The 13,273-nt window shown below is 37.8% G+C and overlaps 2 protein-coding genes across 4 annotated transcripts; one reads left to right on the top strand and one right to left on the bottom strand.

Annotated features, from left to right (window-relative positions):
• Positions 1-1,212: 1,212 nt before the first annotated feature.
• LOC110780506 (ubiquitin carboxyl-terminal hydrolase 2-like) lies at positions 1,213-3,571 on the bottom strand. Its single transcript, XM_021984885.2, has 2 exons — positions 2,746-3,571; positions 1,213-1,601 (listed from the first exon to the last, which is right to left on the bottom strand). The coding sequence occupies exons 1-2, from the start codon at positions 3,522-3,524 to the stop codon at positions 1,391-1,393; spliced, it is 990 nt and encodes a 329-aa protein (XP_021840577.2). The 5' UTR covers positions 3,525-3,571; the 3' UTR covers positions 1,213-1,390.
• LOC110781630 (uncharacterized) lies at positions 3,348-10,915 on the top strand. Of its 3 annotated transcripts, XM_056834960.1 has the most exons (12): positions 3,348-3,821; positions 4,057-4,261; positions 5,012-5,054; positions 5,208-5,974; positions 6,069-6,161; positions 6,254-6,937; positions 7,043-7,180; positions 7,286-7,363; positions 9,898-10,029; positions 10,130-10,254; positions 10,343-10,415; positions 10,511-10,915. In XM_056834960.1, exons 4-12 carry the CDS (start codon positions 5,582-5,584, stop codon positions 10,616-10,618), a joined length of 1,824 nt encoding a protein of 607 aa, XP_056690938.1. In that variant the 5' UTR covers positions 3,348-3,821; positions 4,057-4,261; positions 5,012-5,054; positions 5,208-5,581; the 3' UTR covers positions 10,619-10,915. The 3 variants fall into 3 exon arrangements, with proteins under 3 accessions (XP_056690938.1, XP_056690940.1, XP_056690939.1); XM_056834962.1 differs by lacking the exons at positions 3,348-3,821; positions 4,057-4,261; positions 5,012-5,054; ... (3 more) ...; positions 7,043-7,180; positions 7,286-7,363 and adding exons at positions 8,297-9,105; positions 9,181-9,364; positions 9,441-9,533; XM_056834961.1 differs by lacking the exons at positions 3,348-3,821; positions 4,057-4,261; positions 5,012-5,054; ... (4 more) ...; positions 7,286-7,363; positions 9,898-10,029 and adding exons at positions 8,319-9,105; positions 9,181-9,364; positions 9,441-9,533.
• Positions 10,916-13,273: the final 2,358 nt, after the last annotated feature.

Raw genomic sequence — 13,273 nt, 5'->3', positions numbered from 1 at the left:
TCGAAGTAAGGAACCATGGCGTATATGTTTGGAATAGATTCCATTTTGAGAGAGTTGAAAAAGCACTATCTCGTTGAAAGGTTCTATACATCTGCGTTTTCTCAACGCATTTCTTTAGACAAATATTGTTTTTACCTCTTTTCCGATAGTAAATATTTCTCAGAACATGGAGTGTAAATAAAACCCATGTTTGAATTGAAATTGAGATACTGATGCAAGTTCTTCTTTTCTGAATCATATAGATTCATATCAGAAAGAGGTTGACAATAAGTTCTTTCAAAATGGACTAGTTGTCCCTCTGTTAGAGGTGTTCCATAAATGTCTGCGATCGAGTAAATAGTTCTACGAACTAATAGATCAGATCGAATTGGAAAATCGTTAGGTAGGAATATGTTAGATACCTGTGACTCGATTGGTGAAATAGTATCTCTCTCCAAAAAAGCATGTTTTTTTTTACCGACACACAAAGAAAATAGTTTGTTGTGAATGAACAAGATATTGAGGAATTGTCTATACGTAAAATCAAAATTATTGATACGGGCCTTTTCCATATAAAAAGGGAATCTTTTGTTACAATAGAAGCAGAAGTGATGTGGATTATTCAAGAATCAATTTGATTTTCTTTATAAAAAGAAGATATCAATGAACTTCTATGAAATGGTTTTACGAGATTCAGCCAATTGTTTTGATCGTGGGATATCATTGAGAAATAGGAATCCGTGTTATCAAAGGATTTCCCGCTATTATTTCTAGTATGGAATGAGTCAATCATCCACTTTGGTATCTCATTGAACAAAAATGGTGATATTGTTCCTCCAATTCTATTAACTTTGTCTACATAGTTTAGCTTTGTTAAGAGCTTTTGATGATGGTGTAACCAGTCAAAGTATTTTATACTTAACACTGCCTCGAAGATAGAAGGTGGGGGGAGGATGAAAAATTGAAAATTTAGATAGCTTTTGGGTTTTTGACAGGTCTGACTATTACGAATTTACGAGTATTACCCAACCCAACATGTTACAGATAAAAAGGCCTGTATAAATAAACGGTGGCTATAAGGGAAGGGCTGGTGATGAATAGGGAATTTAAAGTTGATAAACTTGAAGTGGAGACAGATGCTCTTTCACAGAAAATTATTTGGAAAAAATCAGTATGGAGGATTTAAGAAATAGCTCTAAATCAACTTCATACAACTAATACCATAAAACCAAAACAATGTAATAGCTCTGGAAAAAATTCCACCATATTTGGAAAAAATCAGTACGGGGATTTAAGAAATAGCTCTAAATCAAGTTATCTTTCTTATCACCTTCTTTTTTCTCCGGGATCTCTTCCTCCTTTTAGAAAGAAATTCAACAGTGATATTACCCCCAAAAAAAAGATACCTTGATCAAAGTTTAACTTTCTCATAAAACAGAATGTAAGCCTCACAGCCGAGGACCTCGTACCATACAGAACGTCCCCGTATAGTTTCTTCTTCTGATCTTCCTTTTCGCCTGTCACCTCCTCTAACATATGCCACATAATGCCCGCCTCTCATTGATCCAGAATGCTCCACCACTCCAATCAAGTGGTATATGCAATTGTCTCTTTCTGTGGACCTGCACAGACAGAATGATTTGTTACTAATCTTAATTCAAATTCATCACTACACCATAATTTTACAATAAAAACACTACTCCATACTATATTAAGAGCCGGTGCTGCAAGACATCTAATAGAACTTACACACTAGCTGAAACTGAAACATAAGCAGTAACGGGCAAGTATTCGGATCAAAACCAAGCACCTAATGTATGCCTAAGCAGTAAAACATTTATTAGAGAGACTGATTCTGTAAGAGCCGCTTGAGTGCATAGTATTTGTAACGGGCAAGTATTCGGATCAAAACCAAGCACTATTAAAAATTCAGTAGCTTAAAAGGTTAGCAACTAACATAAATGAGGTTTACACTGAATGATCCGATCCCCTTCTTTCACAAACACTCAAACACAAAAAACAATTCATGCATTGACTTGAGAGTTGAGAGAAGAGCTATTCAATCGACATACTTATATAGGTATACCTAATTCTCTATTTCGAACTCGAATCATCATGTCACAGATCAAAGGAGTATTTGGCTCTCTTTTCCTACATCAAATATCGACTACACTGAATAGCACATGCCAAGGAGACATTTTGGTGCCACACCTTTTTCTCTCTATTTCCTACAGAAAAAGAATAGGCTGAAAGACATTTTGTCCACCGCACCTTCAATTCATTCATATCACAAACTCTAACTATATGTATGTGTTCAGAACTTGTACTACATATTGACATATGTATATCATACGCACTTACGCAGGTAACAATCTATCTCTTAACAAGTACTGAATACTGATCATCATACAAAATTTTCAGATAGAAAATAGGAATTTACTGATTCCGGGAACCAGGGGAAATACGCTCTTCAAGCAAAGAATACAATACATGTCAACATGTGCTAATAATAACTGGTACATTTCGTGACTTTATGTATCTTTCTAAAAAACACTTAAATCTAGATTCCATCTGCATGTATAGACAACTATCAATTGGATGTGTAAGGACTAAGGAGAACAAACAAATAACTCAAGGTACTTAGAACAACAACGCACATATGAACAGGTAGGAAAACTCAAGGGTACATGTGCACACAAATAAAGTAAAACTCAAACAACTCCAAAAACAAACATGCACAAAAACAATTTGGGAATAGACTGGCACCTGCGATCCATGTAAGGTCCAAGGTCAATGTATTCCTTAAAGCTAACATGGTCCTCCAATTTACTAAGACGGCCATGAGCATCTTGCGAAAATCTTTTTAGGTGGATAGTCAAAATCGGAGGGATCTTGCTGATAAGTATCCGTCTAGTTGCGTCTCTCATCACCTTAACACACTTCAAATCAAGTTCCTCCTCTTCTCCTGATTCATGCTCCTCACTTAGTCCAAACGGTCTCCCTACAGGACCATTATCATTGGTATCATCAGATTTACCATCAGAATGTATAGAACAAACAGCCAGACCAGAGGCACTAAGATGTGCAGCTTCTGGTACACATCTAATTTCTTCCTCTTGTGATAAATCTTGACAAAGCTCATTGGTTCTTCTGGTGTCATGCTTCTTCAAGTTCTCATCTGTATCACTGATGCCATTTCCAAGAGCAGCCAAGGAGTCTGGAAAAGAATGACTCATAACTTGCAAAATTTCAGAAGTCGAACATACATTACTGGACTTGTTTCTCTGGATCAATGCCGTTTTCTGCTGATTTTTCCTCATTCTTTTTCGTCCTTCTTTTACTAGTTTTGAACAGTTCTCACAATGCCAAGCATGCTCACCAGACAAAAGCTCAGGCTTTATGAAATGCGCCAAACAACTCTCTACGGATACTGGTGAATTCGTATCATCAACTTCATCTGGATCAGACTCAGTGTTGTTCCCTGCTAGAAACCCATTGCCCAAACCATCACTAACCGGGGTATTATCCATACATGCCTTCTTCATCGGCACAGAAAGTGATAGGTCCAGGAAAGGCTCACTCCCAACAGAAGTGTGCTCACATTCAACACAACGTACAGTGCTCAATATTTCTCCCCCAAATATGTCACCAATCACAGCATGCGAGATTTCAGAAGACAGCTCCTCCAGCAAACAACGCAGCAATTCATGACTGTTCATGACTGTCCTGCTGCTGAGATCCCCTAAACTGAGAAGCTTTTGCACAAACACATCCAAAAAGTGACGAGGGTTTCTGAGACTCTACCAGCTGGAGTCTTTGAAGACTATACCAAGGGTATAAAGGTAAATGCAAGGGGATGAAGTTGTTTGGCCCACTTTTAATTTCTTTCTCCTTTTATTTCTCATTCTCTCTCTAAAAATCTGGTCCAAAATTCAAAATTCAAAAAATATAATTTGTTTTCCTTTTAATTATTTTGGGGAAATATTGTTGGCAACTGTAAATTGTAATAACTGATGTAATAAAATTTAACACCCAACTTTTCACTCTCTCTCCTAAAACTTACCTTGGAAGCTTCAGTTCTTGCAGTTCGTCTCCCGCTCGTTTCGTTTCTTCTCCCTCCAAATTCGGAATCATCAATCGATTAACCGCCTCCCATTCTACAACTTCGTAACTGCCGTAAAACCGCCGCACTTCTAGCTTAACTGCCGTCCCGTACTATATAATTGATAGGAGGTTGAAGTTTTTTCTTGCGAGAGGAAGTTGGTGAATTGCGAAATCTCAGGTAAAGAGTTAATCTTTATTGAAGAATATTGTATAGGTATTCTGCTGTTATAATCTAGGGTTCATTTCGATTTTGGGTAAAAATCTGATTTTTATTAACAATAATATAATTAGGGTTTATAATTAGGGTTTATAATTATGGATTTGGTATGATTTTTATGCAATTCTGATATAAGTTGGTGATTATTATGCAAGTTGTATGATTTCTGGAATATAGAAAGTGTTGATTTTTTACATAGTTTGGAAATTTGCATGCTATTGTAGTTGGAAATGACTTTGTACTCTGTAATAAATAATCTTTATCTGATTCAAGTTAGTAATGAATTTGTAGTCATAAATATTTATCTGAATTATAGTTATAATACGTATTAATTAGATGGTTTGGAGTGGGTTCTGTTATAATAAATTTGATTAATAATCCCGAGGTACAAAAATTGTTCTTTAATTGTTATTTTGATTTCTGCTTATGTTGGTCAAAATGTTCTTAAAATATGTTAATGTTTGTGTATTTTGTCATGAATATCCCAAAACATGGTTACTCGTTTATTGAATTGTTATATAAATTGACCAAACGTAGGGTTTAATATTGCTTATATTTGTTATGTTTTGGTTATGTGTTCATCTGTTGCTTCTTATTCAGTGTCGTATTTGTTTGGTAATGCCTAGCTGTTCTGAAAGTTCAAAATCCTGAAGTAATTGTTAGTTCGTTATTCAGTTTTTTATTCACTTTATTGGCCCCTTGTAATTTCAGGATGGTCTTCAAAAAGGGTCACACCGGATCAAATAAGCAATGGGTGAGTGTTGTTAAGTGTTGTTTATATAATTTTATGATAGCCATATAATATTTTGGTTGGTATTACTTAATATTGTATATGTCTTTTCATTAAATAATCATGAATATGTTTGTGCATTACGTAATCATGGAATTTGTTTTCGTATATTAGCAGAAATTTGCAATGAATGAAGTTTTTAAGGATAAACCTCCCCAGGTACCCGGCACTAGTAACCGTAAGAAGTATGTGGAACCGGAAATTGATGAAGATGATGAAGAGTACGAGGAAGATCTCGTTGGATCAGGGATGATAGTGAAGATACACCATATGAAGAGGAGGGTGAGGAGTTAGAGGACGAAGAAGAAGACGACGACGAAGAGTATGTAGATGAGGATGAGGATGAGGGGGAAAATGATGTTGGTGTAAAGTGTAAGTTGAAAAATCAGGGCAGGAAAACGGGTAATGCTAAAGGAAGGCGTCCTGTTGTTGTAGAGGAGGATGATGAGTTTTATGATGATCTTGAAGTTGATGCTCGTGCTAAGTTGAAGATGAAAGAGCGCAGTAGGAAGTATGCTAAGAGCAGGCGTTTAGCTAATGATGTAGAGGATGAAGGAAATGATGATGAAGAGGATGACGAGGAAGATGGAGAAGCTGATGTCCGTAGAGTGGGGAAGAAGCATCCGAAGCATGTAGGCCAAAATGTTAGGCGGTATCCAGAAGATGAACAACATGGGTTGAGGAAGAAACATTTGAAGGTGATTAGGAAGAGGCGTCATGGGGATACTGATGACGAGGAAGAACAGGGGAAGCCTGTGAAGAAGAAGTTGTTGCTGAAGAAAAAGGTTGGTAAGATTGTTGATAAAGAGCGTAGAAAAGGAAAGTCTCCTCTTAAAGATAAGGGAATGACTAAGAGAGGCAAGAATATGAGAGTGTTTCTGCGGGTATGAATGACATCTATACCGTTATTTTAATATGTATTCATTAAATTAGTATCAACTAGTTGTTTAATAATATGTTGTTGTACCCTCTGATCAGGTTCTAATCCCCCAACATCCAATATCTAGGGGTGAATATGCCAAGTGTTATGATGTTGTAGTTGCTACCCAAAGGGCTAATTGCGATCGCAAGGTATATGGTAATTTAATTCTTGAGATTATGATTATGTGATTGTGAAGCAGATATTATGTTAGGTTCTGACTTACTTAATGGCATGTTGGTAGCAACCGAGTGTTATATGCCGCACTGATGCTTTCTCAAAGATCATTGCTGGATTTGATGACTCTAGAAGAGCCTGTGTGCAAAAAATGGGGTTTGGAGGATTGTTGGAGTTGAAAATATCCAAGCTTCCGAGGCAGCTTTGTTATTGGCTGATGACCAGATTGGACGGAGTCAACAGTTATCTGGTAGGTGGTGACGGGCATGTGTTGCCGATCACACCTGGCCATTGGGAAGATGTGTTTGGTTTGAGGAACAGCGGGCTTCCCGTCCCTGAAAAGGATTCTGATTTGCCGGCTGGAAAAGCTCTAGCGTATGCAGTGAAGTATGGTGAGAAAAACCCTGCAAACAACAAGACCACAGTACTGATATCCAACGCAACTCGCGTGTTGTTAGGTCCCTTGGACAAGCTCGGCAACTTAGTGTCGCTCGCAAATCAACGTCAAAGGACTGAGTTCATGGAGAACTTCATGATTGTGCTAATGGGACAGATTCTTTGTCCTTCTACTGATGGTGCAAACATGTCGACGAAACTGCTAGGTGCTGTATGTGTTGCAAAGGACGCAGATCAGTATAACTGGTGTGAGTTTTGTCACAAATGGCTGCTAGACTACGCGATCACATGCCAGCGGAAGCTAGAAGTTCAGGGTTATGCGGCTGGGACTGGTGGTTGTGTTTTGTTTTTGTTGGTGAGTGCTCTCCTGAAATTGACATTTAATAAGTATGTTCATTATTAGTGTTGTATGTTGTAGTCCTTTTCTGGCATGTTTTAATTAGTTATCCATTTCTGGCAGGTTTTTTATCTAGATCGTTTATGTCGGCTTCCTGTCCGTTGGGACGAGTTCCCCAGACTAAAAGTCTGGACTGAGGAGGAAGTGGAGAAGGTGAAACTTCATGATAGGAAGCCTACTGAAGACTATGGGAGGTTATCGGTGTGTATTCTCCTGTGATCAATATATGTGGTGTTTGTTGCTTTAAATATGACATTGTTATTAGTACTTCTTAAATATATTCTTGGTTTTATTTCATTTCAACAGACGGTTGATGTTGTTTACCGGGAGCCCCATCCTCTATTTGGAGAAAGAAGGCCATTGGCAGAAGAGGTTGCTGATCTGGTATGAGTAGCAGTAGTTTGATATCAATTTTTCTGGTATTGGTATTAAACACATTCTATATGCTGTTGTTTGAAGGACGATATACAAGTGTACAAGTGTAGCTTCAGAAAGCTTATAATAATACCTTGGGAGGATTCTGTAGTCCAATGACAATGAAAGAATGGTGATTCTTTCATTTAAGGACTGCTTAATCCCCCAAAGTATTATTGTGAAGTCTTTTAAAGCAGATGAAAGACTTATGAGTGTCATGGTGGTTAAGAAATTTGGTACACCGGACTGTGTACCAAATAATAGAAACTGGAATATATTTGTAAATACTGAACGTGTACCAAACGGTATTATTTGCATTTTTATAGACTGTTCATTATTAATAATATTGTGTCAATGTATTAGACTAAAGCGTCTTAGTTGTTTGACCTTGGTATTAGGTTATGGAAAGGATGGCCCCCTTACTGCAAGACCTCCGTGCCGTGATACGAGAACAAGTAATCATACGCAGGCTAGGGGCAAAGGAAAGTGTTGCTGAAAAAGATCCCTCCCCTGGTGTTGCTGAAAAAGATCCCTCCCCTGGTGTTGCTGAAAAAGATCCCTCCCCTGGTGTTGCTGAAAAAGATCCCTCCCCTGCTAGCAGTTCCCATCGCCAAATCAGCGATAATGCTTATATTAACGTGGATGGTGAGCCAATGGCGGCGGATAAGTCGGTCAACAAGGTCCTGAGTGAGTTAGATGTCATTGTACTGGAGGAGGATGAAACAGACAATGTGCAACACACAGTGGAACAACCATTGGGAGGTGAAGAAAATGTGTTTGTGAATTACCAGTCCTTGCCTGTGGAGCAGCCCGTGTTTGAGTTTCTGCATGTTCCAGCAGTGGTGGCCGTGCAGAATGAGCCTATGGAGGAGGCAGAGCAAGTGCAGCAGGCCCCCCCCACAACAAGTGGTTGAGCTAGTGCAGCACTTGGAGGCCATGCAGAATGAGCCTATGGAGGCACTGCCGCAACACGAGCCACAACAAGAGCCACGTCATGAGCCTGTCCAGCAAGGTCATACCGAGGGAGACCAAGGCGGACCACAAGAAGAAGGGCCAGTGGTGCCTGTTGTGCAGCAAGAGGCAGACCCCCAGGGCCCAGTAGAAGAGCCACCACAACATGATTTTGTGGAGCCACAAAATGATGTTTTGGAGGACCCCGAAAACGAAGATGAAGAAGATGAAGAGGAAGGTGATGAAGAAGATGGCGAGGAAGGTGATGAAGAAGATGGCGAGGAAGATGATGAAGAAGATGGCGAGGAAGGTGACGAAGATGAAGAAGATGTTGGTAATACCGCGGATCAAGATAAACCTGGTGATGATGATGATGAGAACCAAGGAGCAAATGGTGGTACAACGGGTCCGGTTGCGGGTGAAGCTGAAGGTGCAGATAATGCAGAGGGTCCGGGTGCCGATGGGACCGAGAATACAAGGGGTGGGGGTGAAGGTTTGGACCATGGTGCTGTTCATGGTTCCAATCCTGAAGATTTTGATGGTGCTGAACCAGGTGGTGATGGTCAGGTGAGAACAAGAATAAAGGCAGCAAGGCCTAAACCTAGTCCCAAACCCCGCACTGCGACAAAGAGATCCCGTAAGCCTAGTGAGAAGGCAATAGCAATGAGAACAGCTCGTCAACGACTAGGTATTAGAATGACGAAGGAAGACAGTTCTATTTTGAAGTACGTAGAGGCTTACGACACCAAAAAGAAAGCAGGGTATGTTCGATTCTCTAAAATATGATAATTACCCCACTGTTTGTTGAAATCTACTAAATCGTTGTTGTTTTGCAGAGGGGCTATGTTGATTGAATGTGATGGGAACGACGCAAACCAGCAGATGTGTTACTCGGTTGTTCACCCCAGGTCCTATGTGAATTCCCAGTATGTTCGTACAATTGCATATCTCTACAACCGGGAGTGGGCTAGTGAATTTCCAAAGAGTTATCGCAGACTTATGCTTGACTCTATGTTTGCAGTGAGTACTAAAACTAGGTCTTTAATATACGTTATGTTTGATCCAGTTTATTGAATGCTAAATCCTATGTTGGCAGCATCAAAAGCTAAAGACGAAAGAAACATATGCTGGGTTGTTCAAGAAGTGGTCGCAACCACTTAGGAAGGTGGTCTCCTCGGATATTTCTGTGGTATTACCATCTTATACTATTCATCCCTCATTATTAGATATTTTGTATGTTCGCAATAGTTGACTCATGTTGACTTAACACATGATCGCTAACCAAAACATCATCATGCATGTGACTATTATCCATATTCATTGGTACCAAACGTTCACATGGCATGTGATTGGGACCCATTGTCTTTAGGTTTGATACAAACAGTTGATGGTGTTGTTCCGTATTGGTACCAAAAGTCGTTAGAAATTGGTATATTGAATACCAAACATTATATTGTGTACCTGTTTTGTTAGTCCATATCTCATCACCTATGTGTCATTGTTATTACTGAATGAAGACAGGTTTAAGAGATATTAGACTTTGTAAATTACAGGTTTTTGTTCCAGTTGTCGAAAACGAACACTGGTGGTGTGTTGCTTTTGCACTCAAAGACCAGAAGATATGGTTCATTGACAGCATGTATAAAAATCCCGCTGCAGAGCATTCTGCGGAATTAAAGAAATTGGTATACGGACTAGAGATTTGTAGTCCTTACTAATTTTTGCAGTGGTAAACATTATTGAATAGTGTAGTTAGCTTCATTTAACCAGTTTTTTAAATTCCAGATACCTGCCGTTGACTACGTCTTACTGGAGACTGACAAGGAGTTTAACGCATCCCCGGCATGGCAGACTAAGCAAATGGGGAAATGGCCCCTGGATGTTGTTGGTTTTCCTGATTATAATGACAAGTATATGGCCGTTGATATTCCCTTAGTTTATTTTCCCTCAGTTGTGTACATTTAATATATAATTAACTATGCTATTCCTCCTACACAGTCATGCATGCGGGGTTGTGATGCTTATGGCGATCCGGGAGACTGCTAATGCTTTCAAAAAGTCAATGCATGTGGTAAGTGTTATGTTAATCAAATTTGTTGATTGGAACATAACGTTATGTTAAAATACACTTAGCATAACATACTGGTTATTTACTTTCCATGGCAGGGGGAGATAGGCGCTGCCCGGAAGGCTCTGTTCTTGTCCCATTTGAATTCAGACTACAACTCTTGCCGTCCATTGATACCGGAGATAATTGCTACCCATTGCCGTTGATTTATAATAGTCTAGTGTCATGAACTTATGTTTATTTTAGTTCGAGTGTTTAATCATCAACTTTGTTTATCGGTTGCGTATGAACTATACCGTGCTTTTGTTGTTTGGTGACCAATACTTCCCTTACACTATGCATTTTGGTTAAAGGGGATGGAATACTTTGTAGTTTTGGCACCAATATATGTGTGTAATATTTTAACGACATTGTTCTATATTGCAATGTCGTCAAGTTCTACAAGTTGATCCCTTTAAATGTTGGTTTAGTCAAATTTCTTATGATTTGTTACCCCCAACACTCGCTGGTGTTGATCCCTTTTACATTTGTGTTTTTAGTTCGTGTACTACAAGTTGTGTTCATTTCAAACTTCTTATGATTTGGTGTGAAAATGTGTTATTAGCCTGGTACCCAATGTCATATAGGTTTGGTACAATATTAACTTTTATAGCTGTGGTACCCAAAGTCATATATGTATAGTTGGTACCCAATGCGTGCACCTGAAATAAAACGACATAAAAAACACATATAACGCGCGTGTTTAACAAAAGAACGTTTATCTTGAACAAAAGAACAATACCCTAGAACAAAAGAATATTAAACGCTCTAGTCTTCTCATCTCTGTTTTTTGCGTTATTTATTCGATTTGCTTTCTTCTTGCGATATATATTTTTCAACATCAAATTAAATCGATTATCTTCTTCTGCAAATAATGTTTTGATGAATTTGATTTTGTAATAATCGTGTGTTTGATGATTTAGTTTTTGTAATAATCGAGTTTTGGTGTTTTTGATGATTTTAATGAATCAAATTATGTAACAACACGTTGATTTCATTGAAATCGCTGATTGATTTTGAAGAATTTGATTATGTAAATACGATTTTTTTTCATAAAAGGACTGTTTTACCTCTATATGCTCGTATTACAAGAAAAGTTTCTTTATGGTAGAAAAATAGACCATTTTCGTTTCATAATTTGTTCTTTCATTATATTGTTTTATTTTTTTTATTTTTTTTCAATTTCATTTGTGTTTCATAACTTGTTGTTTTTATGTTATTGTGTTATTTTTCTTCTTACTTTTTATTTATCCTTTGTTCTCTTGGTTGCGTTCTTTTTATTATTATCAATTTCATTTGTGTTTCTTAACTTGTTGTTTTTATGTTATTGTGTTATTTTTCTTCTTACTTTTTATTTATCCTTTGTTCTCTTGGTTGCGTTCTTTTTATTATTATCAATTTCATTTGTGTTTCTTAACTTGTTGTTTTTATGTTATTGTGTTATTTTTCTTCTTACTTTTTATTTATCCTTTGTTCTCTTGGTTGCGTTCTTTTTATTATTATCAATTTCATTTGTGTTTCTTAACTTGTTGTTTTTATGTTATTGTGTTATTTTTCTTCTTACTTTTTATTTATCCTTTGTTCTCTTGGTTGCGTTCTTTTTATTATTATCAATGTTATTGTTGAATAAGGTACTTGTCTTGTTCTTTTAGTCTCTCCATTTGTTCTTTTAGTCTTTTGGCATCCTTGATTTGAGTTAATCTTTAGTTATACGTTGGATGCATTGTAACGTTGGATCCAAAATAACTGTAATTATATGTAAACTCCTTTAAGTGTATAATAACTGTAATGATATCCAAATAACTGTAAGTTAATCCAAATAACTGTATGTATTTACAAAAATATTTAACTGAAATATGTAACTGTATTTACAAAAATATTTAACTGAAATATGTAACTGTATTTTTTTAATTTCCGATTTTTTAATTAGTCGTTCATGTAATAGGGTTATCGTATGACGTTCATTCAATCACCATAATATATTAAAATATTTAAAATTTAAACTTTAAACAACATAATTCACATCTAAACAACAGATAAACTTTAAACTTAAACTTAAACTTTAAATCACATAAATCACATAACATAAAAAAACAGATAAACTCCTTAAACAACAGATAACAACGTATTGTTGAATAAGCATCTTCCCTCCTTAAACAACATATTCAGGTTCTTCCTTGCGGGTGTGGTGGTGGGGAAGGTGTCTCATCTCCTCTCCTTCGTTTTTTTTCATTCACTTGAGGAGGAGTTCTCGGTCTTATGTTCACATCAGCTTCAAGTTCAGCCACAACCTCATCGATCTCCTCAGCATCAGGTTCAACATCAGCTTCAAGTACGTCCTCGATCTCCTGAGCGACGTTCACTACAGCAACATCCTCGATCGCCTCTTCGACGTTCACTGCACCAACTTCCGGAACAACACCTAGGGGAACATCTGGAATTGGTAAATTGGCATCCAATTCCTGATCACCAGCAACACCTAGGGGAACATCTAGAATTGCTAAATCGGCATCCAATTCAGCGTGTAGGTGGAGCAACGGGTCGGGGTGTTCCTCATGAATGCCCTCAGCTTCAAACACTTGCCAATAATGCTCGAGAAGTTCTTCGAAAGTAAGGACGTCCTCTGGTGGAGTGTGTGGAGGAGTGGGAATTGGGGTACCTCCCGAGCTTGAAGACGAAGAAGCCATGGTGGTTGAAGAGGAGAAAATGTGGTTACACAAAGGTGTTTTGGAGGAAAAAATGGGTTTTGGAAAATGGTGGTTTAAGTATGGTATTTATAGATACCAAACTCCCTTGATTCGATGGTGTACGTCATACGATAG

The sequence above is a fragment of the Spinacia oleracea genome, chromosome 1 (assembly GCF_020520425.1).
Source record: "Spinacia oleracea cultivar Varoflay chromosome 1, BTI_SOV_V1, whole genome shotgun sequence".
Lineage (NCBI taxonomy): Eukaryota > Viridiplantae > Streptophyta > Magnoliopsida > Caryophyllales > Amaranthaceae > Spinacia > Spinacia oleracea.
The sequence above is the reverse complement of the archived record's forward strand: the minus strand, read 5'-3'. Positions and strand labels throughout refer to the sequence as shown.